Source organism: Leptonotus elevatus, chromosome 12, assembly GCF_054856555.1.
Source record: "Leptonotus elevatus isolate MCC_2025b chromosome 12, RoL_Lele_1.0, whole genome shotgun sequence".
In the NCBI taxonomy this organism is placed as follows: Eukaryota; Metazoa; Chordata; class Actinopteri; order Syngnathiformes; family Syngnathidae; genus Leptonotus; species Leptonotus elevatus.
The window spans coordinates 19,416,792-19,443,362 of record NC_141250.1 but is presented as its reverse complement, the minus strand read 5'-3'; the positions used below and the strand labels follow the sequence as shown (position 1 = coordinate 19,443,362).

The 26,571-nt window shown below is 42.1% G+C and overlaps 2 protein-coding genes and 1 long non-coding RNA gene across 4 annotated transcripts; 1 reads left to right on the top strand and 2 right to left on the bottom strand.

Annotated features, from left to right (window-relative positions):
• Positions 1 to 201: 201 nt before the first annotated feature.
• adcy5 (adenylate cyclase 5) lies at positions 202 to 22,656 on the top strand. The gene is made up of 22 exons (XM_086090949.1): positions 202 to 855; positions 1,515 to 2,385; positions 11,137 to 11,286; positions 11,432 to 11,553; positions 12,941 to 13,052; positions 13,663 to 13,790; positions 13,947 to 14,105; positions 14,244 to 14,385; positions 15,187 to 15,327; positions 15,943 to 15,965; positions 16,958 to 17,102; positions 17,175 to 17,272; positions 17,392 to 17,479; positions 17,551 to 17,667; positions 17,741 to 17,899; positions 18,287 to 18,462; positions 19,466 to 19,486; positions 19,557 to 19,689; positions 20,350 to 20,613; positions 20,782 to 20,986; positions 21,060 to 21,184; positions 21,789 to 22,656. The coding sequence occupies exons 1-22, from the start codon at positions 839 to 841 to the stop codon at positions 21,918 to 21,920; spliced, it is 3,528 nt and encodes a 1,175-aa protein (XP_085947075.1). The 5' UTR covers positions 202 to 838; the 3' UTR covers positions 21,921 to 22,656.
• On the bottom strand, positions 1,420 to 21,962 carry LOC147164922 (uncharacterized). 2 transcript variants are annotated; one of them, XR_015096669.1, is made up of 9 exons: positions 19,440 to 21,962; positions 17,383 to 17,862; positions 17,075 to 17,280; positions 14,332 to 14,394; positions 13,918 to 14,089; positions 13,598 to 13,767; positions 11,426 to 11,526; positions 5,813 to 5,939; positions 1,420 to 2,375 (listed from the first exon to the last, which is right to left on the bottom strand). It is a non-coding gene; the product is annotated as an uncharacterized LOC147164922 (long non-coding RNA). The 2 variants fall into 2 exon arrangements; XR_015096668.1 differs by lacking the exon at positions 19,440 to 21,962 and having other exon boundaries at positions 13,592 to 13,767; positions 17,383 to 18,140.
• Positions 22,582 to 26,458, bottom strand: sec22a (SEC22 homolog A, vesicle trafficking protein). Its single transcript, XM_086090954.1, has 7 exons — positions 26,304 to 26,458; positions 25,375 to 25,585; positions 24,981 to 25,144; positions 24,715 to 24,894; positions 24,521 to 24,639; positions 24,394 to 24,459; positions 22,582 to 24,320 (listed from the first exon to the last, which is right to left on the bottom strand). The coding sequence occupies exons 2-7, from the start codon at positions 25,554 to 25,556 to the stop codon at positions 24,120 to 24,122; spliced, it is 912 nt and encodes a 303-aa protein (XP_085947080.1). The 5' UTR covers positions 25,557 to 25,585; positions 26,304 to 26,458; the 3' UTR covers positions 22,582 to 24,119.
• Between the last annotated feature and the right edge of the window lie 113 nt (positions 26,459 to 26,571).

The window sequence follows — 26,571 nt, the reverse complement described above, 5'->3', positions numbered from 1 at the left end:
GTATTACGTATATTTTATCTATCGATCAATCAATGACATCAGGCTTGCTTGTCGATGGTTTAAACGGGCCATCCAGCTGTGCAACCCCGCCCACTATTTTGATTGACTGGCACCTCGTCCAATGGCATCTCCCGGCCGAGCATCCCGCCTCCTTTAAGTACCCCAATGGGGGCGCGTTGAGTCCAGTACAGTTTCTGGAGAAAGGCTTCGGCAAGCACACCACGGCTCTGGATGTTTGCTAGCCGCTGAACGGACGAACGCAGCCCGTTCCCGGTATTGTGCGTCCGTCACGACCAGAACCGGTGTCGGTGGTGCGGAGGCGGCGCGTATCACCTTCCCCGAGCGTTGCGCTCCCCGGTTGGACTTGGATGGCGACGCCGACCTGATCGCCGGAGGCTCGCCTCGCACCCACCGGGTGGCCGGTGGTGTGATGCTTCCCGGCCAAGCGACGCCTGGCTCCTCCTCGGCGGGGCAGGTGTCGACCGGTTCGAACCGAAACAACAACCGCCGCCGCCGTGAGGGATGTACCACTCGACGCCGCCGCCGATGCGAGCCCGTCTCAGGGGAGCAGCTAAGCTCCCCTCGGGTGCCCCTTAATTGGGCCCGATGATGTGGAGGCGAATCCACCTGGAGCTAATGTTCCCGAGCGCTGTGGGCCAATTTCCCTTGAGACTGGCACGATTGATTGATTTATTTTTAAATACAAATTTTGCCGGATTATCCCTTTAAAAATCCTTTTGAAATCAATGTTTGTCAGCAAAAGAGTGACATTTGTATTTAGCGCAAGTAAAAAGTGGCAGCAACTACAGCGATGTGCTTGTAGTTGAGATTTTCCATCATGTCCAGATCCAACAGGTTAGTAAATCTGTCATTATTATTGTTTTTGTAGTTTGCCTCATATTTGTATATTTTTTATCAGTTTTTTTTATTTGTGTATATTTTTTCTTTTGTATTTTAGTCTTGTATTTGTCATGTTTTTTAAATCATCTTTTCCAATGTGCTTTACTTCTGTCTTTATTTTTTTCTTCATATTTTTGTATTTGTGTAGTTTTTTTCGATTACTCAGTTTTTACCCCTGATGTGGCTATTTTTCATTTCTTTGTAATATTTTTCCCCATTATTTAATATTTGTTTTTTGGTGTAGATTATTTTATTTCTATTATTTTATTTGCAGATTTATTTTTGTAGCTTCGCAATTTGTTTTTTCAATATGGAATTTTATTTGTATTTTTTTTATCTAGTTTACACATTTTGTCTATTTTTTGTATTTATTTGTATTTTTTTTTAAAAATATTACTCCTATACATCATTCTTTTTTGTTATTTCCTGTTATATTTGTGCATGTTTGTAAACTTTATATTTTGCCTAATATTTATATTTTAAAAATGTGTTTTTCTTCTAATTCAGGTATGTTTGCAATATTTTGTACATTTTAATGGTCTAATATCATAGCAAATTTTTCAAATGCTTTTGTATTTGATTCCAATATTGAATGTGTAATGTTTTTGCAATAGTGTCAGCCCGCCCGGTGCCGGCGGCAGCGGACCCGGCCTGCGGGGCGGCAGCGGACCCGGCCTGCGGGGCGGCACCGAGCACCGGTCGGCTTGGGGTGAGTCGGACTCTGTGGCCAACGGCTGTGCATACTCTACCCGGAGACTCAACAGCCGCTGGAGGGATGACGATGACCCCAAAGAGCGCCACCGTGCCGGACCTCCTGGCCGCGTGGCAACCACGGTGAGCCGGGTCAGCTTCCGCTCTCGCTCGGCATGGCAGGAGCGCGCTGACGAGGTTCGGGCCAAGTCGGTGGAGCTGGGCCTCCCTCAGGACGGCGTCCCCCCGGCGCCCGAGGCCGGCTTCTCGGCGGCTGCGTTCTGGTCCGGCGTGGCGCACGTCTTCAGCTCCAAAAAGTTCCAATCCGCGAACCTGGAGCGGCTGTACCAGCGCTACTTCTTCCGTCTCAACCAGAGCAGCCTGACCATGCTGATGGCGGTTCTGGTTCTGGTCTTCGGCGTCATGCTGCTCTTCCACTGCTCGGCGGGGAGCGGTCCCAGCGTGGCGTATGTGGTGGTCTTCTCCGCCGCCATCCTGCTGACGTTGGCGCTGATGGTGGCGTGCAACCGGACGGGTTTCCAGCAGGACCACATGTGGGTGGTGTGCTACTCGCTCATCCTGCTGGTGGTGCTGGTGCAGGCGGTTGGCGTGCTGGTGGTGCGGCCCCGAGACGCTTCGGAGGGCATCTGGTGGACCGTCTTCTTCATCCACGTGATCTACACGCTGCTGCCTGTCCGCATGCGAGCCGCCGTGCTCACTGGACTGCTGCTGTCTGCCGTGCACGTCGCCCTGTCCTGGATGCAGAACAGCGTGGACCCCTTTCTCTGGAAGCAGGTACAGTCACATTTTTGCTACTATCAAAAAATGGATTGTATATTAAGCATCGGCAAAAGTATTCTCAAGCATTTTTGCCAATGTTTAACAATCGTTCCCAAGCAAGGAAAATAAGTCAAGCTGGCTGATTTGAATATAAAACGTTTAGTTGACAGCAAACAAATGAGCAGAACTTTATTTTTAATAACAATGTAGCTGCTTTCAAAACATGCAATCCTGTACAGAAAATGACCAATCCGATCAATGACATCATCCAATTAAGACATTACAGCTGATCACAAAATGAAAGGATGAAATGCAAAATATCGGCCGATCCGATTTAGCTGATCAGATCAGTGGAAAGTTCATTTCTAATAGTTTTGTTTAGATAATCTTTTGTTCCCTTTAGTTTTTTTTCTAATAGCTTTTTTATTTTCCTATTATTTGTGTCTAGTTTTTGCAATATTTTTGTATTTTCCTCACTTGTTTTCTAATCAGAATAAATAAATAAATAAAGATTTTGTTCATTTTTTAATTTGTTTATTTTGTTAAATTCTTGTGACGTTTTCATTTGTGTATTTTTTTATTTTATTTTTTTTATTTCTAATAGTTTTGTTTTTTGATTACCCCCAATATTTTTGTAGATTTTTTTTTTTACCCCTAATGTTTAACTTTTTTTTTTAATTCAATATAATTTTCTTTATTTATTTTTATAATTTCAATTTAATTCCAATTAAAAAAAACTAATGTTTATATTTTTAGCAATTCGTTTTTTTTCCTATTCATATTTCTCCCAATATATATAATTTAATTTTATTTGTATAATTTTGAGCGAGGATACCAGTAAATCGGGGGAGCATTCAATACATGATTAGTGCAAAGAAAAGAAAGATGCTTTTGGGGAGTATTGGATGGGGTTAAATATACAGTGTGTGTATATATATTTACAGTAAACGAGAGATGCAAAATATGAGACTCCATTTACACAGGTTGGTAATGTCTCACAAGGGCATTAAAAACAATCTTTGACATTATTGTACAATTATTCCACCTTGGGGCGAAAAAAAGAGCACAACAAACAAACCATTAAAAGCCCCAAATTAATGACATTCATGCGCATGAAGAGCGTTATGTCAAATGCGTATATTTATCATCGCGGTGTGAAGCAATGAAAGTGGATGTTAACCTCATCGGAATGGAAAGTTCCAGAGGCTTTTTTTGCAGCTCAGATGTTCCGTATAAAATGCAAACTCTGCTTGTTTTGTTAGCACTCTGCAGTCTCGTTGCTTCGGTTCCACGTGCTGTCGCGCTAGAAATAATGTACAGTACATCCCACTTGAGAGGATGTACATTAAGCGCTCACACTAAAAGCTAAGCGTCTGGAAACGATCTCATGCGGTGACTCAAAATGTGGTGTTTACGTCTGGCGTCTTGTCTTGACTTGGGAGGACATTTTATTTGGGCTCGTGTTACGTATTCCACATACATGAAGTACAGTCAACGTGAGATTGTGATAGCTCAGATGGACCTATAATAGGGTGTAACAACTAAATTAATTTGATGGGAGTTCCCTAGTAGGAGTTGGTGGTGGTAGTAGTAGTCCTTTACTTTGCCGCAAAATGGCCGACTTCCTGTTCAATTTTTGGCATGGGTCCTCAAGGCTTTATTGTGTTGCCTGACATGTCTTCTGAATTTTGTCTGTTTGTGAAAATGCTGCTATATATATATATATATATATATATATATATATATATATTTTTTTTTAGACGTCTCTGAACTTTCTGACAAAATACAAGCCCCGGCGTTGGCTAAAAATGGCTGCTTTAAACCAAAATGGCAAAGCAGCAGTTCAATTATGACCCTGTTACCACTGGACCCTTGCCAACCGGGAGCATTTATGTTCCCTCCGTTGGGAATATAAAAGGAGTTATTTTATTTTTATTTTTTATATATTTTTGGGTGAGTTGGGGTTGATCCCATGGGAAAATTGGGGGCCCCGAGAGACAAAAAGTAAAGCGTCACTCTTGTTCGTGGTCCCACCATGGATTTGATGTTGAAATAAGTGCAATAGTTGCCATTGGATCACAACAAAGTTAGCTTAATGATGCAAATGAATGGTTGGTTATGTTGCTAAGCTAACACAGAAAATGGTTAGTTATGTTGCAAGTGTTTATATTTGTCATGTTGCTAACTGCAAGTGGTTAGCCGCAACATTTCACAATCTGCATTATTTTTTGTTTGGGGGACTCCTCGATGTGTTTAGCTAGCAAAGCTTCAGGGAACTGGTCGTGACGTTTTAGCGTAGTGGCAATTTCTTTATCATGTGACTGATCTTGGTGTTAGCCGTCGTCCGAAATAATGTTGGCAAAGTTACGACCTAATGTTTAATGTCTACACGTTGCCTCGTAAAAATAAGCTTGAAATGCAGATACATTTTGAGGCAACTCGACTTTCCCGTAAGCCGCCGGGCGCTAAAATGCTAACAACAACAATGCTAGTGAGGGAAGAATAAACACCAGTTCAAGACACACACTAACTAGTCTGAAAAGGATGTAAAAAATGTGTAATTAATTCCAAAGCTGAGCTGGATGACTTTTTTGTTCGGTATTGTTTGTATTTTGTCGCATTTACTGTTTTTATGATATAATTTTTTTTTTTTTTACTGTCTTGATATACGACAAATTTTTGCTCCTTGTATGCAGCTGTGGTTACTTTACTTTGACTTGCTCTATAAATATAGTTGAGTTGAGTCCTCGTTTTGGATATTTTGGTGAAACAAACTAAATTAGGGAATTTGCCCAAATGAGCCAAAATCACAAACTTTTTTGTATTAAAAAAACTAAACAAAAAATCCTACCAGCACAACTGAACTTTAATTTGGGATTAATTAGAGGCAATTTTAAATGGTGGCAGGTGTGTGCTGACTCCTATTTAACACGAGTTTGAATGTGATGGCTTCATTAATATGAACATCCCAATTTCAAGAGGGTGTGCATACTTGTGCAACCACATCTCGGTTGTTATTTTACTTCCCGCTTTAATAATGCATTTTGTTTTCAATTGAATTGTACAGCTTATAGGTCACATTAATGGTGTTTAAAAAATAATAATAATATATATATATCCACTGTATGTAAAGTGTACAAATCATATGTATATAGTTTGCATTCTTTAATGACTTTTAAGTCTTGTGGGAGTGACAGAGAAAGCTGTTTTGAACCCGGTGAGGATGCACGGAAGTCTAAATGTTGTCCCTTGTGACGCAGTAACACACACACACACACACACACACACACACACACACACACACACACACACACACACACACACACACACACACACACACACACACACACACACACACACAGGCTCTTGTAGCTTAGCAACACAATCCCTCTTTGTAAAAAAATAAAAAAATCCCCATCAAACTCCAGTGCTGAGTGCTTACCTCACTGCCTCCCTCAATTTTTTTCAGTGCCGAGTATAAATGAGGCGTAGCACCTTCTCTATTAGCGCCATGCTGGTTTTGCTCTTTTTACACATCGATTGGGCACGCGTTGACTCGTCGCGTCTCACTATTGGGAAAATGTAAAAATACATCAAATATACACTTTGGAATGTCTCCATCGGACTGTGCACAAAATACAACATCAAACCGGTAACCTTTAGTGTTTTGCAACACTCCAATATGAATAAGTCATGCTAGCAATTAGGGGTGTACCGATGCATCGATATTTGTTAGTCATCGCAATGTGACGTGTTCATTCGATAATGTTTCATACATTTTCACAAACACAACTGCTGCTCATGGAATGAAAGTGAAAGTCACACACACACACACACTTCTCACGTCCCTTGGATTTGAAACATCTGAAGGAGGTAGCAGTGAATCTATTGTTTTTCTGTTCCTTGTCCATTGCTTTCAGCCGCGTCCGGACTCTGTGGCCGCCCGCCCGCCCGCGACTTTGCGGATGTTTTTCTCTCTCGTTGCACAATCACAATCGGAGCTCGTCTGTGGTTGCTAATGCTAATGTAAGCTGATGAATAGCAGTCAGCTCGGCAGATGCTGATCATGTTTAAAAGCAGCAGTGTTTTGTTCTAGCCACGGAAACTGCACAATGTCGGGCTTTTACGTCACATTGGGCCATACATCTCCTAATAGAACCTCTTCATCTTTAGTACAATTAGCTTATTAGCTTAACTATTGTCTTAAAAAGTAGCATTTTAGCAAGAAGGCTAATTAATGGCTACTAGCAAATACAGCCCTGGCATTTGTTCAACTTAAGTGTGGCCGACGTGTGCTGGCTGACTGTTTGACCGCCTGGAAATGGCAAATGTTTATTAGTAATGTTGCAAAATGCAAATGGTTAGCCATGTTGCTAAATTAACAAGTGGTTAGCCATGTTTTTGTATTTACAGCCAACATGTGCTGGGTCACATTACAAAAAACAAATATGACTTCTAAAGTGAACAAAATGCGCATACTTAGCCACTTTGCTAACACATTCTTAGCCACGTTGCTAACACACGCACACGTTTGCCCAGGCTGCTAACATATTAAGCGGTTAGCCATTTTGCTAACACACGTGTCTTGTTAACACACATCGCTAGCCATGTGGCTTACATGTGCATATTTTGCCATGTTGTTTTTAGCGAAGTTGCTAACAGTAAAATAAAAACATGTAGCCATGTTTTTAATACATGTATTGTTAGCCATGTTGCCAACTGTGACAAAAAGAATAAAGAAAACCAAACAAGACAAATGCAAAAACCCTGACATGATTCAACTTTTGCTTATTAGCTACTAATGCTAGCTGATAGCTAGCACACTGCCGGCTAAACTAGCTGCGAATCTCGTAAAATATGACCAATTGAATGCCCTGTTTTGAGCATTCTAGACACATAAAACATGTTAATTGTCAGCACCAATGAGTTTACATAAAGATAACATTTTCTTTCCCACAGAGTGTGTGTACATTTCTGACAAAATCGGATCAATTATCTACGAAATGACGCCAGGAAGCGAGCGTTAATGGACCTGATCTGACGAGGCCCTCAGAGAGGACGGAACATCCTGCTTTAACTCTGCTGAATGGCGGCATGATTAAAGGACGCTTAAGTGCTTCGGGTCGTCGCTGCTCAAACATGGCGGTGACCCGATCTCGTGAATCACCGCCAAGCTCGCGATAATGCTCCTTTAGGGAAAATAAACGGTGTGTGGGCCAAGAGGGACAGAAGAGAACGCAAGAGTAGTGTTGCGTTAAAAATACTAGTTTCGGGTTTAATGGTGAGTCAGCAGATTTTGCAGGGATACTACGACCACAGGCGCAATGGTTAAAATTGACATCCGTCTACATGCTTCACATTTTTTCACAACGAGGCAAAAATACTGTATCGATTAATTAAAATCGTTTCGGCGATATTACCCTACACAATTTTTGTATTGATTCAATATGCGGCCAAATCGATTTTTAAATATTCAACAAAACAACTTACTTGAGGTTAGCTTTTAAACCAAGAGTGCCATCTAGAGGAGTCAAAAAATATCACAGGTGTTTCATGAAGCTTCATTTTTCTATCACTACTGATTAGTATTTTTGGGGGAAAAAAATCGCAATTATCGACTTATAGATTCATATCATGATTAATCGGTATCGAACCGTGATAGCGATCGAATCGCCAGGTAGGAGGCAATTCACACCCTTACTATTAATCCATCTTTGAAGGGTACTTCAAATGACCAAAATGGCAAACTTCCTGTCTTTTCAGGCATGACTTTTTGAGTGTCTTTTGTTGGTCAACTCGTGCATGACATGCCTACCAAAATCTGAAGTTACTTTGTGAAATAAGGTGGGAAAAAAAAAGTTGAAGGATTCCTGGAAATGGCCGAATTTTTCAAGAAATTGAAAGACTGCTTGAAACAGTTAAACAATCCTAAAATGGCTGCTTCAAGTCATAATGGCGGATATGGCTTCTTGAGAATTATTATTTTTTTTTTGTGGGTCTACTCGTGATAGACACATTTCACGTTACTAAGTGGAACTTCTTCGTCAGCTGAATTTTCTGATTACACATACGCTGACTGTACATAATTAGTTGATTGATTATGACTGTAAATAATAAGTGTTGTTTATGAGTCACTTCGAGGCTGTGAAAGCGTTCATTCCTCAGCTTCAGAGTGAAACGAGCTTAAAAAAATCATGTGAGCGCCGTTTTTGATCCTCTTGTGTTCACAATGAGGCTGAACACCTCAACATGCAACACTGTTAGCGCATGACCTGCATTACCTCCTGCAGGGCCACAATGTGCCTTCTGTGCTGCTATTGATCCAAACGGCTACCCCCCCCCCCCATTCAGAAATGAATGAATGTCTCCTGAAAGCTAACAAGAAGTCTTTTATTTTTTGATGTTTATTTTTAGTGCGAGTGTAATTGAAATTCTCATAAAAGCTGGAAGCAATGAGTCTTTCTCCAGGAAATGTTTGAAGAAGCGACTCTTTGTTCTACGTCAACGCTGTACAGTTACAACAATAATCATGTGCTCTAACAAGTATCAATTCAAAATTGTGGATTTAGACCATGTACTGTAATGCAAATGACACAAAATGTCCTCGATCAATTAATTATGTTCAAGATATGAAACGATCATTTAAACAAACATTACTATATAAGATAAGCCATGTAGAAAATGGATGAATGGCTTTTCTTTGTCCTTGTAAATATATATTTTTTTCATGCATTAGTTTGTATGAATTATCTTCAACAATTATTGCTTGCAGTGTAATATAATTTCATATATAAATTTTAAGTAGCACTATCTTGAAAAATATTTAATAAATAAGTTTAAATAATTAAATTTATTTTTAACACATAACAATTATTCATTAGAATTGATTGTATTTTTAATGTAAAATTATTTGAGTTTTGAGTAGTTAAAACAAATGTTTTGTTAAATAATTTAATATAGTTTAATACAAATACATTTTTGGGTTCTCTACTAATTGATTAACAAATAGGAAATTGTTTGTACTAGTTAAAAATACATAAAATGTTAAGCTAAATTAGTTTAAACATAAAAATGTAATTAAAAATACTGTTAAAAAAGTTATGGTATTGCAAAAAAACAACTGTATAGCGAGAGAGAAAAGAAAAATGACCTATTTTATTAATTTATAAATGATTACACTAACCTATTATTAGGTACACCATGTAACGATCATGTCCGTTTGTTTGAATAGAATTCCCCTGTCGTCGCCCCCCCGGAGGGGACGGCAGTCATGTTGTTCCAAGTCCCGAGGAGGAAAAGCCCGTGCTTTCCAAATAAGGGCGGCGTGGATATTAATAGAATAAGAGCTTGCATTTGTGTTGACCTGTTGACGAGAAGAAGACTTTATCTGATGCACGCACCGTTACCGTGGCGACCACGAGGCGGGGGAAGGACAGCTGTAGGAAGCTTGGGTTTTGTCTTTGTTGAGGCAGCGTTTCTACCACAAACGGGCCTAACAGTGCCAGTGGCTGAAGTGGCACACTTCTCTTGTTTTGATGAGGAAATGTCACGTCCATATGCCAAATGGGGGGGGGGACCTAATGTTGCCATTTTGTGGGCAAACGTAATGTTGACATGGCTAAATATTTCTTTCATATGGGGCTCATAGCCTGTTTTAAGCTAATCTATCATGCTATGGTTTGTTGTCTAATTCAAACTTTTTTTGCCCAGGAAAAAAAAAGTTTTAAAGGCAAAATATTATCTCGTTGCCAAATATTTTGTGAGGAATTTTATACATTTATGACCAAATATAGCATTTTCCGAGCCGTTGATAAGCTGTACAGCGTAGAGCTATGCTGTGATTGGTCAACTGCTGGTCACATGACATACGGACGTCATCTTGTTACCCTGCTGAAATTACCGAGTTGGCTAAACTCTTTCTATCAACGGCTTTGAGCATTTTTTATGTCCAATAATAGCATTGTTTGTATTGTGTGCCTTTTTAGTGAAGATGCCTCAGTGGGAGATACCGTTGGTAACAAATGTGGACTCTCAGGAATGTCATTCACGTCCACGTCCACGTCATTGATCATCGATGCATTCGTATGTGTTCGCCGGAGTTGATGCGAAAAGGCCTTTTGTGTGCCTGAGTGCAGTTTCAGTCAGATAACAAGCGCAGATAGCGACTGCGACTTTCACGTTTCCTTCTGATGTCGACTTGCTCATGCATCATTTTTAGGAATAAAGATATTGTTATAAGTGGGGGGTTTATATCTCTGCATCTTGATACTTTGATATGATTAAAAACATTTTTTAATATGATTCGATATGGTACAACTAGCTTTTTATTATGTATAGTTTATTTAAATTGCATAAATAAATATAAAAAAATTAATATATATATATATATATATATGTGACGTTCATATGCTGCCTGCAATGAGTTTGTCATTTTACAATATGAAATAAAATCCTCTTTTTTTTTAAAGCGCTTATACCGGCCAATTAATCAGTTGGGCACTAATTTTAATGGCAAAATATTGCTTTTTACAATTGTAATCTTTTAACACAAAATGTATTGTGGTCTAAAGTAGCCTTTTCATGATTAGTATTTTTGTGTCAAATTAGAAACTTTTTGTGTGCCACGTTACATTTTTGTGTGAATATATTACATTCTTGTGCCCAAATATCATTATTTTGCGTTAAAGAATGTTTTTTTTTTTTTTTTTTTTGTGGTGAGAATCTTTCTTCAAGATGTTGGATGGTGTTTGTGTTTGTGCACTGCAGCTGGTGTCCAACATACTGATCTTTTCGTGCACCAACATCGTGGGTGTGTGCACACATTACCCGGCGGAGGGCTCTCAGAGGCAAGCCTTCCGGGAGACGCGGGAATGCATCCAAGCTCGCCTGCACTCGCAACGGGAGAACCAGCAGCAGGTGAAAAACATTCCGGAATGATTTGGGGATTATCGTTAACACGCCGCAGTCATGCCCTCGCTTTGTACACAAGGTCATCGCGGCTGGAAATGTTTTTCATGTTTATTTTGTCTTTTTGATTTATTTATATATTTTTTACCTGCAGGAGCGTCTGCTGCTGTCGGTGCTTCCCCGCCACGTCGCCATGGAGATGAAGGCGGACATCAACGCCAAGCAGGAGGACATGATGTTTCACAAAATCTACATACAGAAGCACGATAACGTCAGGTACAAAATGCAAAAACAAGTGATGGCTAAGGAGGGGGAAAAAAAAAATCGAATAGGGTTTTCAATGCTGAAGTTCACTTGTTTAACTCGCGACAAGTGATTATGCACATAACACAAAGATTCCAAAAAGTGCTGTTGAAGGAAGTAGCTCAAAATTATTTGTTTGGAATAATTCTAGGGCTTGTGCAATTAACTGAAATTTGATTACAGTTTCAATGATTACACTCCACAATTACAAAATCAGAATAATTGTAAAGAAAAAGAAAAGATTATTAATACTAATTTGGAGTGCTTGAAGTTGTTTTAATTGATATATTTGCACCATTTTTATTTGTATTTAAAATAACAAATTTAATACATTTTGTTTCATCCAAATGGAAATTGCATAACATATTTGTCTTAATTTTTTTTACATTAAAACATTTTCTTGTTTTGTACCAAAAACATTTCAATTACTACCAATATAATCGAGATTATTTTCTTCATAATCGAGCAACCCCCCACTCCTACACAAAAATTTAAATCTTGACTTTATTGACTCTGTTTAATGATAAACACAAATCATAAAATACAAAAGACACAAATACCCGAACTGTTAAAACTCCTGGCGAAGGAGTGCGCAAAAAACCCCAAACACCTTTCATAATAATAATGAAATATTTTAACAACGACTGGCTAAGGAAGTGGATTAAAATATTTTCAAGGTTGAAAACTTGATCGCCAAATAGCCAGGGAGCAAATGTCAACATTAGCTCACTTGTAAGCGCGTCTGCTTATCGGTTTTGACAGCGCTGGTCGGGGGTAACTTGGTTAATTGGGGCCACTAATTGGCAGCAACAGGAAGCTGAGTGACGCCTCCTGCTGCTACTGCTGGCTAACTAACTGTTAGCGCATTAGCATTAGCCAGTTAGCGCATGACCGCATTGGCTGGGATGTTTTCAATGTTGATGTTATGCAGGCCTGCAGCAAGAGAGAGAGAGAGAGAGAGAGGGATGGAGGAGTTCGTGTGGAGGTCATGAAAAAAAAAAATCACACAGCAGCCAGTGAAAACAATCATGGCTTCCGTGAGAGACAACAAATGGCAACGTAGCCTAAAAAAAGCAAAAACAAAATCATTTGGTTGCTACACTGCTGTGTTATGAGGAGACGAGTTGTCTTTAGTGGTCATTAAAGTCAAAGTGTGATTTATTGCCAACTAAATGAATGTTGTACACACAGACCCTTGAGGCAGGGAAGTCATGTGCCGTTCATGAGATTAGCATGACTTTTATTTCAGGTTTGTGTCTTGAGGACGTGTGCAAATATAGCACAATAGATCCTTGTGTGTGTGTGTATGTTTTTTTAAACTTCTGTAATTAAAAAAATGATGCATTTTTGTTTTGTGTAGCATCCTGTTCGCAGACATCGAAGGCTTCACGAGTTTGGCGTCTCAGTGTACGGCTCAGGAGCTCGTCATGACGCTCAACGAACTCTTTGCGCGCTTCGACAAGTTGGCGGCGGTAAGTACACAAGCGCGCCAACATATTGCTGCGGCGAGCTGCGAATTTTGGTCTTCAGACCTGACATCATCGATTTCTTAACACTGCTATTATCACGTCGCAATTATACTAACCAAAAGTGAATCTGTATATTTTTTTAATTGATTTGTGTCCCTCCCACATGCTTGAAACACACTTCAACTTTTTAAAACACACTTTTAAAAGTACTCCTTAGTACCCGTTGTCACTCCCTTGCTGTCACCACATGGAAGAAAAATCATATAAGATCACTGAGGAAAGGAAAGACGGCTGTTTGTCTCTCCCTGTAAAATGGCACACAATAAAAGAGAATCCTAACAAACACCAGAAATGTTCAACCAAACATCATTTTGTAAAATAAAACTCTGCTAGCTTAATGCTAACATATCATGGACCATTAATGGACTACTGCTTCTTAACATGGGGCCAGCAATACTGATTGATTCTGAAGTCCGTGGGCAGATTAGACTGACATGGCAACAGGCTGAAATCCAATTGGACAAAAAAAACAAAAAACCTACATTTACTGGAAGCAGTGCAGACTGCTGGGACCTCCCATGGATTGACGCTTATGTTGCTGGCGTGTCCTCAGGAGAATCACTGCCTCCGCATCAAGATCCTTGGGGACTGCTACTACTGCGTGTCGGGCCTTCCCGAGGCCCGCGCTGACCACGCCCACTGCTGCGTGGAGATGGGCCTGGACATGATCGAAGCCATCTCGTAAGACAACCACGTCAACTACTCAGATGCTACGCTAATGCTGTCACTGTAAAGTCACGTTGACAGCAGCCAAAAATGTCAGAATTGTCCAATCGTGCTGTTCTCAGCCACTAGGGGGAGCACTCACTTGCTTCCTACTGTGTTGTTTTTATTCAGGCTGGTTCGGGAGGTGACGGGCGTCAACGTGAACATGCGGGTGGGCATCCACAGCGGGCGCGTCCACTGCGGCGTGCTGGGCCTGAGGAAATGGCAGTTTGACGTCTGGTCCAACGATGTCACGCTCGCTAACCAAATGGAGGCTGGCGGGAAAGCCGGGTAGATAAAGGACTGAATTAGACTTTTAATCTGAGTTTGTGATGAAGTAAAATAAGTCCGTTTTTTTACATTTCAATTGCCAATTAAGAATGTAAAGAACGCTAATGTGTGAGGAATACATGAATTGTGTCATGTCAGGCGCATCCACATCACCAAGGCCACACTCAACTACCTGAATGGCGACTACGACGTGGAGGCGGGAGCGGGCGGCGAGAGGAACGCTTACCTGAATAGGAACAGCATCGAGACGTTCCTCATTGTCGGATGCAGCCAGAAGAGGGTAAAGATACTAGAGATGCCACACATCAAAAAAGGATAACATTAGATTTTTAGCCAACACAATAATAATAATAACTACTATTGCTGCATAAAAAAACTTATAAATACATCTTTGGGACACTTAAAACATTTAAAATAGAACGTATTTATAGGTTTTTGGAAGCAAATGAGTTAAGGAGCGGACGTTTTGCCACTTGCTGTCGACTGAAAATGACATCACAGTTACTCAGAGCTCAAACGACCAATCACGGCTCGGCTTCAGAAAAGAGGTGATCCGTGATTGGTCGTTGCCTGAGCAGCGGTGATGTCATTGTCAGTCAACAGCAAGTGGCAAAATGGCTGACCCCTGCGATGGATAAAAATGGCTGGATTTTGCTGCTTAATTTATATTCCATAAACGCAATATTAATCAGAATATATTATAATATTCTAACAGCAGCGAAACCTCAAATTCAGATTTGAAGTCAGCGTTTTGCTGACATCATTTTAGCGTTGCCTTTCAGCTGGAGCAAAACATCCGATTTGCAATCGGTTGCCGTGCTTCTGAAACAAGCTCATTGTTTACAAAAGTTAGGAGAAAAAAAAGTGTGAAATTGATCATCTGATGGCATCGGTCCGTGGCGTCAGCACTTCTAATCATGCGATTCTTCAAAAGTAGATGATGTAACTTCCGGCTAAATTGCTGTTGTCAAAATTGTGAACAAAGACGCTCTGTGATACTGTAGTCGTTTATGTGTTTGCTGCGTTGTCACGTTGAAAAAGCGTTGACATTTTTTTTTACATTTTCTTTAATGTGCATCAGAAAGAGGAGAAGGCCGTGATCGCCAAGATGAATTGTCATCGGACAAACTCTGTCGGTCACAACAGCAGCCACTGGACGGACAGACCTTTCTACAACCACCTGGCCAACAACAACCAGATCTCCAAGGAGATGAAGAGGATGGTAAGACACAGCAGCGGCATAATGGCAGCTATTTATAGAGCCACGTAAGGCCTCGCGCTCGCACCTTCACAAATGAGGATACGCCTTCTTTTCGCATCTTACGCCAACATGAGAAGATATCATCAAAACACGTTATGTCGTCAACATACAGACTTTCACTTGACTCAAAAGAGTAATGGATTTTCTTTATTATTTTTTGATGAATATTTTCATTTTATTTAGACAGACAAACATTCATTAAGTAGAAAATAAAGCAATGGAAATTAGGTTATTTTTTCAAAATGTGTTTTCATTGAAAATATTTTGAATGCACTGGCACGGGTCTCATTCAAGCTTCACTTAACGAACGAAAGCAACACAATCGACTTTGTGTTAATTTGCTTAATTGATCAGGACTGAGCCACTTGCTACCATGGCAACGATCAGGAATTGACCCAGACAGGATGTTTTTGCATCTGATCAGGCTTTCATTGATTGGACGCAGACAGAAAGTTCACACGCAAACACTACTACTACTTAGATTCTCCTTTTCATTGAATCGTGTTTTTTTTTTCTTCATGTCTTTTTCGCATTATCATGTATTTTTCATTGACTCGCCTCTCTTGTGTGTCACAGGGCTTTGAAGACCCAAAGGACAAGTAAGTAATAAATATTTCTACGAAAACTTATGTTTTAGTTTTGACACTTGTATTTATATGTATCGGCTGCTGGGAGAGTTCCCTTGATCCTAACTGTTAGCTCCGCTATTTCCAGTCTTCCTGTTGCCATGGAAGCTTTCCACGTGCCCTTGCGCTAAGCCTCCATCAGCTTGCAATAAGACTTGCAGCTTCAAAGCGGCCACCAGGGGGCGGCAAGCGCATTTGCCACCTTAACGTCATACAAGTATAAAAACGAAAGTTAACCAAAAGTTCTCTCCATGCGTGTGTAAAGTGTTCTTTGCATATGATACTTTCAAATGCAGTAGTATAAAAGACATTCTATTTGAGAAATTCATGTGAGGTTGTAAAATTATATATATATATATATATATATATATATATATATATATATAAAATATCGTTTTATGAAGTGTCCATGCGCAGTCGTGAAATACCGCAGATGCTCTCTGGATGGGATGCCTTCAGGTGCAGTTGTAAAATAAATGTTCTCTTCAAGAGATGCATTCAGTTGTATGTCATAAAATGTATGTTTTCTGAATGAGTTGTTTAATTCCAATCGCAGAATAGGTAGTCTCAGGAAGAGATGCATTCAGGTGCACTTGTGAAAATCAATTCTATGGTTGAGATGCATTCAGATGCAGTTGTAAAATAGATGTTCTACGTTTGAAATGCGTTCTGGTGCCGTTGTTTAAAAAAAAAAAAAAAAAAGGTTATTTTGTAGGTGCATACATACATATAAATGTAAAAGACGTGTCAAAAAACGTTCCAGTTTTCTAGATGCGATGTGTTCGGGTGTATTTGTAAAAAAATATGTAATCTTAGAATGTGACGTGCGGTAGGGGGAATTTTTTTTCCCCCCGTTTTCTAAAAGTACGTTCAGGTCACATGGTAAAAAAAATAAAAAAATTGGTAGCTGTGACATGTCCTTTGTTTGAGTTTTTTGTTTGTTTTGTTTTTTGTTTGCTGTTCAGACACGCGCAGGAACACATGAACCCCGAGGACGAGGTTGACGAGTTCCTGGGTCGAGCCATCGACGCCCGCAGCATCGACCGGCTCAGATCGGAACACGTCAGGAAGTTCCTGCTTACCTTCAGGGAGGCCGACCTGGAGAACAAGGTTCCACACTGATCCTCTTCTTCGTGACATCGAGAAGTGATCCTAATATGAATGTTGATATTTGCGATGCAGTACTCCAGACAGGTGGACTCGCGCTTCGGGGCGTACGTGGCGTGCGCCTCACTGGTCTTCATCTTCATCTGCTGCATACACGTCGTCATCGTGCCTCCGTGAGTCGCTAATGTCGAAGCGTTTGTTGCTTAACATTCTTATCGTACAAATAAGTTCATTGCAGCTAAGCTATATATTGTTATTATTTCTGAATATGAATGTGTGTCACCTTTTGCAGTTCTGGCGTGATGAGGGGTTTCTTCACATGCTGTCTGGTCCTCTTGATGGCGCTCATGTTTGTGTCCAGCGTGTACTGCTGCTACGGGGTGAGTCGACTCGCCACGCACAGTTGGTCCAACTCGCCAAAAACAAGAGTAACCGCAGCGTGTGCGTTCAGGTGTTCCCGGCGGCCCTGCAGACTTTCTCCAGGAGGATCGTCCAATCGCGTCTCAACAGCACCCTGGTGGGCGTGGCCGCCATCCTGGTGGTCTTCCTGTCGGCCTTCGTCAACATCGTGAGTGGCGTGAGCTTTCTGTTCGGGTTTGGCAGTCGGCCCAGGTTGACCTTTTGAACCGCCCTTCCCTCAGTTCAGCTGCAGCGGGCGCGACCTTCGCGGTTGCATCGGGGCGGAGCTTAACATCAGCCGGGATGAGGTGGACGCCTGCCACGCCCGCTTACTCAACTACAGCCTGGACGTACAGATGGGACCCTGTGGGGATCAAGCGCCCTTCTGTGGATTTCCTGAGGTACTGCAGCAATATTAACAGGAAGTAGAACCTCCTCGTTAAAAAAAGTTTTTACGTGAGTGGTTCAGGTTTATTTATTTAGTGTAGTGATGCATTCAAGCGTATTTAAAAAAGAAAAAGAAAAAAAAAGTTGATGCATTCAAGTGAAGTTGTAAAAAAAAAAAAAATATCTATATGATGCATTGAAGTGCAAATTAAAAGACGTTTTTCTTGATGCGTTCATTATTATTATTTTTTTTATGTGAAGTGTTCAAGCACCGTCGTATAAATAACACATTGTACTTGTGCTACAATTTCTAAATGTGACGGTAAGGTTGTAAATGTTAAACGTGACGTGTTCATGGGCAGTGGTAAAAACGAGTTTCCCTGCCTGTTTGTGTCCCTCAGTACTTTTCGTGGTGCGTAGTGCTGAGCCTGCTGGCGTGCTCGGTGTTCCTGCAGGCTCACAGCCTGGGCAAGCTCGTGCTCATGCTGTGCATGGAGCTGCTCTACCTTCTGGTTGTGGAGCTGCCGCGGGTCGCGCTCCTCGACAACCGCGACCTCCTCGCCGTGGCCAACGCCGCGTGAGTTCTCGTTCCTACTGTATGTCGCCACCGAGTTTTTTATTTTATTTTATGGAGAATATTATATAGTTGAATAAAATGGCTGCTATGACGCTCTTCGACTCACTTCAACATCATTTCTTAGCACCAAGAATACCAGTAAAACACTACTTTTGTCGAGACGATGCTCCTCACAAGATGGTGTCAAAGCACTACTTTTGTCTAGACAAAGCTCCTCATCTCCAACACACAGTAGTTACTTTCTATCTATAAAACTCCTCAACTCACTTCAACTTCCTCAGAACCCTGCCAAAGCACTCCCTTTGTCTAACTGAAGCTCCTGAATTCACCTCAACATAGTTTGTCGGCACCAAGATGCCACAAGATGGCGGCAAAAACACTACCTTTTGTCCAAATGAATCTCCTAGACATCAACTAAGTTTCTCTGCACAAACATGCCTAACTCATTCACTCCGGCATTTTCACTGAAGCAATCCCCTTCGCTCCCGGCTGTTTTACTGGATTTTGACCGATTTTGCAAGGCCCACAGAATATTGTGTTCTATTGCTTTTAAAGTTTAGTCTATTCTTTCATCAGAGAAAAAAAGTATATTTGTATCTGTTTCCGTTTTACAGCAATTAGCATTAGAATATAGCTAAATTTCATCATTATTCACAAATCTGCTTAGAACTGTGAGTAAATCTGATGCCACCTGATGGCCGTTTTTGTAATAACTACCTTTGCTTCAACCGTTTTGTGCAGTTGAGAGGCTGCATCAAAGCCTTCTGTATGCTCTAGCATAAACAAATATAAATGCGTCTTTGGGACACTTAAAACATTTAAAATAGAACATATTTATACGTTTTTGGGAGCCAATGATGGTGCCGAAGCACTCCTTTTTTTATTTATTTACTGAATATACAGTGACTAGGTAATGATTCGGAACCCCGCCTCTGTGTGCATGTGCTGTGTGTTTGTTGTGTAGATGAAGGTCTGACCTTTCTTCTCTTTTGTCCCCCATTAGCGAGCATGTGAATGGAACCAGGTGAGATCAGCACGTCGTCATCTTTTGCCGAGACAAATCCTAAAACCTTGTCCGTGTGTGTCTCCTTTAGCTGCGTGGTGGAGTCCAAGGTGCCCCTGAAGATCATGACGCCCGTGGTGATCACCGTCTTCGTGCTGGCGCTTTACCTGCACGCCCAGCAGGTGGAGTCCACGGCCAGACTCGACTTCCTCTGGAAGCTGCAGGTCAGCTCAACCAAAATGAAATGTGAAACCTTTTAGGAGTAGTTGGACAAAAGCAAAATAGAAGTTCCTGGAATGTGTTCAGACGCAGTACAAAATACATTCTCCTGATGCGATGTGTTCAGGGTCAGTTTCAGGATGTTAAATAGATGCGATGCATTCAGGAAGAGTTGTAAATGAGTTATTTCGAAATGTAATTTGTTGAGGTAGTTGTTGAAAAGATGTTCTAATTGGTGCATTTGTTTCGTAAAAAACAAAACTCGTCAAGCGATGTGTTCAAGTGCAACGTTAAAATAGACGTTCTTATGTGATTGTAATGTAGCTGTGATGCAGGATGGAGTATATAGTAGTCATCAAATGTATGTGTTTTTTAAATCACCACACACATTTTGACTGTACCCAAAGGCATTTATTTACTTTAGTTTTTTTTTTACAACTGCACCTGAATGCATCTCTCCACAACTGAATACACCAGATGTGATGCATTGAGGTGCATTCGTAAATTGACATTCTACAAGTTCAGTTCCCTGGTACAGTGATAAAACTTGACGTGATGCCTTCAAGCATGTTTGTGAAAACAAACAATTGTACCGAAACTGAATGCGCTACGTGCGATGCATTGAGGCGCAATTGTAAAAGACAGTTTTGCGTGTTTGCGCGCAGGCGACGGAAGAGAAGGAGGCAATGGAGGAGCTGCAGGCGTACAACCGGCGGCTGCTGCACAACATCCTGCCTAAGGACGTGGCGGCGCACTTTTTGCAGCGCGAGCGGCGCAACGACGAGCTCTACTACCAGTCGTGCGAGTGCGTGGCCGTCATGTTCGCCTCCATCAGCAACTTCTCCGAATTCTACGTGGAGCTGGAGGGCAACAACGAGGGCGTCGAGTGCCTCCGGCTCCTCAACGAGATCATCGCCGACTTTGACGAGGTGACGCAAATGAAAAGATGCCGATGCAATTATTATTTTTTTTAAACCGCACCTGAACTCGAACACACAAAACGCTCCAGTGTTGTGATGCATTCAGGCGCAGTTGTAAAAAAACAACAACACACACATAGGAGCGGTGGTCACAGAACAGTTGAAACTTTTCGGCAGATCATCAGCGAGGACAACTTCCGTCAGCTGGAGAAGATCAAGACGATCGGCTCGACGTACATGGCGGCGTCGGGCCTGAACGCGTGCACCTACGACAAGACGGGCCGCTCGCACATTCGCGCCCTGGCCGACTACGCCATGCGCCTCATGGAGCAGATGAAGTACATCAACGAGCACTCCTTCAACAACTTCAAGATGAAGATCGGTGAGGAGCTGCCGGGCGCCCGCGCTCTCCTCAAGTACGCTAACGCTGCCTTTTTTGGGTTGCGTTCCGTCAGGTCTGAACATGGGCCCCGTGGTGGCCGGCGTGATCGGAGCCCGGAAGCCTCAGTACGACATTTGGGGCAACACGGTCAACGTGGCGAGCCGCATGGACAGCACCGGCGTGCCCGAAAAGATACAGGTGCAAAACGCCATTCTGACGAGATGCTGTAAATGGGAGTTTCATTTAGACAAAAGTAGTACTTTGGTTACATCATGGTGCAGAGAGACTAGATTGAAATGAGTTCAGGACTTTCATTTAGACAAAAGTGATGCTTTGGCACCAAGTTGGTGAGTTTAGGATTTCCACTGAGCCAAAAGTAGTGCTTTAGAACCAAGAAACTAAGTTGAGGATTTTCATTTACACAAAAGTAGTGGTTTGGTGCCAAGAAACTACGTTGGCGAGATGATTTACATTTAGACAAAAGTAAAACTTTGGCACCATGTTAGTGAGTTGAGGGTTTCACTTGAAAGTAGTGCTTTGGTGCCGAGGAAGTATTTCGATCCAAATGCATCACATCTTAAAATATTTTAATTTTACGGCACAAGTGAACGCATGAAATTTAGAATGATTTACATCTGCACTTGAACACACTTCATGCCTTCAGGGACAATCTTTAAAAAAAATAAAAAATAATGCAATCTGTGTATGTTCAGGTGCATTGCTTCTATATTGATTGATTTTTGACAGCATAACGGCAAAATGTTCATTTTTCCAAGTCTTACCGACTCGTCTATTTTCTCAGGTGACGGCCGACCTGTACCAGGTTCTGAACTCCTACAATTACTCGCTGGAGTACCGCGGTCTAGTGACGGTGAAGGGCAAAGGCGAGATGATGACCTACTTCCTCAACAGCGGACCCTCCAATAGCAGTTAACGCCCTTTTTCCCCCCCCTGGACCTTGAAGGGGCCACGCTGGACTGCCAGGAAGCTGAACCCCGCCCAGGAAGCTGAACCCCGCCCACCCCCTCAACTCAAGGACGTAGAGAAGAAGTTGAGACCAAAGAAGCCAATCTTAACTCGCCGACATTTGGAACGAGCCAAAGTCCGACGTCTTCTGAGCTCCTGAAACGCATCGTGAGCGGCCACTTCCTGTTCCTTATGCTGTCCAGTTGGAAGCAAAAAAAAAAAGATGTCAGTAACAGAGGTTTTTATAACTTTTGGACATTTTCTATTTTGACTTTGGAACGCCAAATTCTATATTTTGTACAAAAACACATGATGTATTTAGAAGAATTGAACACTGGCAATGTGACAGCCCGCCAAATAATGGAGCACCCCCCCGCACGATGGTACGACCCACTGAATGTCTAATTGAGGCCTTTTAACATCATCACTTTCCACTAAAGGTATTCATCACTACAGCTGGTTCTGTTACATTTTTCAGTTTTAAATACAACGTTGTGATCCAATGTTGATTTTTAGATCATTTCAACTGGATGAGTTATTTTGGAGTATTTTTCATAAGAGAGCAGAATGAGTAAAATCAGGGAAATACGCCAGTCCGGATGATATTAATGTGACTTTATACGACAAAGTATAAAGGAGATGTTTTATTGTTCTTTTCATGAATGGCTGACAAAGTAATAAACAAGCAAAGTGTCTCATTTGAAGACTGTTCACTCTTTGGCCAACAGATGGCAGCAAATCCCTACAATTGGTTCAAAAAGGCCTGATGTGCATTATTATTATTTTTTTACTTCTACAACCTAAAACTTGATAAGGTAACTCACTTTTGTCATTGAAAACCTCATGCCATTTACACAATTTCCTATAGCAAATACACTCAGCAGCCACAACATTAGGTACACCTGCATTTCAATAGGTGGTGTACGTATTAGATGTCTGATTACATCACACCTACAATATTGATAAAAGGCTTTTGTGAGCTCTGATTGGATGCTCAAACTTAATTCCTTCCCCCAGCCCCAAAAAACAATTTAAACATCCACATAAGTCTGTAAATAAATAAAGCGTCTCAAAGTGAGAAATAAGTGTCAGGCAGCATTGCATAGTAGAAAAAAAAACCCTTAACTGCCATTTCAGATTCTTGAGTTCATCTTTCAAGTCATTTTTGGTTTAGAAAAACAAACCAGCTGAGATGTGTTCAGGGGTAGTGTGTCACCTTCAGGGTCATTCGGTCGTGTAGTCACTTGCGTTGTTCAGGGTCATCTGATGATGTGGCCGTCAGATGGCACTCTTGTGTGACGTTCAAGGTAAAATGTAGTCACGTGAGTTGTGTTCAGGATTGTTGGACATCATCACTCTTGTAATTCTCTGAGTGGTCACATACTGGCGTTGAGCTTTCATGGTGCATTCAAGTTCATCAGCTGTCATCGTGGTTTCTGTTGTCAGGTGTGTTTGGGGTTCATTTCCATTGATGAGGAATTTGTCCGCCATATTTTGGGGAGAGGGTCTGATGCTGCCCCACTGTAATTTTCAAGCTGGGAAACAATTTAAATGACACACAACCACCAGTAGATGGCAGCAGTGCACCATTTCAGATGTGAGATCAGCTTAGTTTGTGAGTGCACTGGGAGAAGCAGCTGCATTTTTTATTTTTTTTTTAAACCTACCAATCTTCTTTCTAATCATTTTTTTCCTTGTGAAAAGAGAGAGCCTTTCATTTAGTAGATTTGAGATATGTACATAATATGAACACAACATCCTGTGGGTCTTGCAAAAGTGAAATCTTTAAAATGGCTTACAGTGAATGAGTGTCGTAAAAGGCGCTGTGGTCATTTGTCTCGTGTTGTGTTTGGGGTTGTCAGACATCACAGTCACCTCCATGATGTGGTCAGAAGTTATCGTAACTCTTCTGGTGCGTTCAAGGTAATCAGATGTCGTCAGTCGCTCTTGTGATGCGTCCAGCATGTTTAGATGCTGGCGATGACATTTTCGTGGTGCGTTCAGGATCGTCACGACGTCCTCATAGTCGCTCACGTGGCGTCACGTTGTCGCTTCATGGTGTGTTCACGGTCATCAAGATGTTTCCGTAGTCGCCCCCGTGTTGCAGTCAAGTCTGTCAGTCAGTCGGATGTCGTCACTGACCTCTGGCGGAGCGTTCAGGGTCCAGTTAGACGTTATAGTCGGGCGCCTTGCCCAGGGGCTGCCTGAGGTGCGTGTGCAGCGTCATGCAGGCGGCGACGGCCACGTGGAACAGGATCTGCCACAGGTTCCTGAGCTGGAACAGGTACATGTTGCACACGCACACCAGCCCCAGGGCCAGGAACGACTTCAGGTTCCTCCACACCGAGAAGTACGCAAAGAGGAAGCACTGAGAAACACGGGAACATTCGCGTTATCAACTTAGCATATTAGCGTGGTAGCATCTTAGCACGCGAGCCAACCTGGTAGAGGCAGGCGGCGGTGCCCAGGAAGAAGGCGATGACGTAGCTGAAATCCTCATCCTCGTCCTGCCGGGAGATGCAAAGTAAAAGATTGCGCAAGAGGAAACACACATGGCGGCAATCTCACCTGAAGGACGCTCTCGATGGCGTGGACGCCTCGCAGCAAGTTGAGCCCGCCGCACAGCACGCTGAGGACGCAAGACACGATGCCAGCAAGCGTCAGAGGCTCCAACGTCTGCGTGGGAGCTGAACAACGACATCAAAAACACTTAAAAGTGCATCTGTGCTGATCCATTAATCATGCCTGGGCACGTGTGGTACCGATGCCCTTGTACATGGCGGAGGAGCGCGCCGAGAAGCCGTTGACGCCCTGAAGGTCGTCGGGGGTCAGCTGGTACGGAGGACGCAGCTTGATCTCCGTCTGCATGTCGGCCATGTTGATCTTGGTGGAGAGGGAGCGAGGGCTGTTGTAGCGATGCTTCGTCTTCTGGATCACCATGTCTGAACGCGGCGGCGGCGACAGCGTATCGTCAGGGTGACACACAATGTGACAGACACACAAATCACCACCAAGCGTAGGCTCTCACCAAATTGTATGAAGGAGTACGGCCTGATGGCGGCTCCGACGCGTTTGCTGTCGTAGGTGACGATGAATTCCTTCTGGAGTTCATCCAAGAAGCAGAAGGCTAGCACGCTGGGGTAACTTGACAAACACACCATCATGTAGCACACGCCCAGCGCGCTCGTGAAGCTGCACACAGACGCAAACGCACACATACCAAGTTGGTATTAAAACATGTCCAAAGACATTAAGAGAATGTTCACAAAATGGCTGCCACCATTTCACTAAAGCCGAGTTCAATAAAATAGGAACTCAAAACAAAAATAACTTTAAGACATAACATCAACTGTTAGTGCATCTAAGTGGGCATTGTGGAATTTCTGAGTATTCCTGAACGCCTCAAAGGTTACAGCGCATACTTGACATTGTAGAGTCCGCTCCTGAAGGTGCATCGGTCGGGGAAGTGTGGCAGCTTCTTGGAGAGAGCCTTCATGTGCTTCCTGGTCTCGTGCAGGTCTCGGTCCTGCTCGTAGTCGGTGGACGCCGACAGCGGCAGGCCATCGGCCACACGCACCACCGAGGCAAACAGCACACCTGACATCTCAGCGAGATAATTTAGCGACGCGCGTCCTAAGCCGAGAGGGAAGGAGACGATATTGTCAATTTGTCACTTTTCAAAAATATCTGTTAACATGTATGACAAAAATTAAATAGGGTCCTGCACATTCACAACCCTGTGAGGATTACACTCATTTTTTTTAAACTTGCTTGTAGATTTCGTTTCTTTGGCAACCAGTTATATGTCAGTACACGTAACAATTAGACGACACAACTTTTGCATTTTGCCTGAGGGGAAAAAAACACCCAACACAAAAATGTTCCACGGACGTGACGTCACAACCATGGACAGCTCCTCTCCCGAACGACACCACACATGCGATAAAATTTAAACATTTCAAAACATTTCAAGGCATTCAAGCAACTCAAATAACCGTTTATAATTACGCAGACAAACAAGACGCGAGACAGCCGAACAAACCATTAAAAAGCTTAGCATATGGATTAGCTAGCATGTTAGGCTTCATATTGTCACGTTCATTTAAAACAAAACGGAGATCCGCATACTATTAAGTCTTGTTAAATTATATTATTTTAACTTGAATACATCTTTAATGACACTAATAGATGCTGCTGACTAGCCACTTAGCAAATATTAGCATCTGCTTCCGTGTGACTAACGTTAACATGCTAAGGAAATGCTAAGGAAATGCTAAGCAACCGAAGCTTGCTACGCGGACCTACTGGGTATAAAACAAGTTTAAATTTGAATTTGAGTTGTGTTTGGTACCTGAAGAAATTAAGTAGCATCGCGGAGATGTTTGAGACGTGTGAAATACGTCAATGTGCAGAAAAGTTATACTATAGACTTAGCCACAAAAGTCCATCAGTTGCTGATGAAGCTGGTTTGACTGGTGCTAGGTTTACGTGGCTGACTCGCAAAGCATTGTGGGGAAAAATAACAAGCTATCGTCAGCGTCGTTGCAAACACGTTGGTGTTTTTTTTCAAATTAAGTTAAACATTCAGTAACAGTTTGCCGCTGTTTGGTCACAACAAA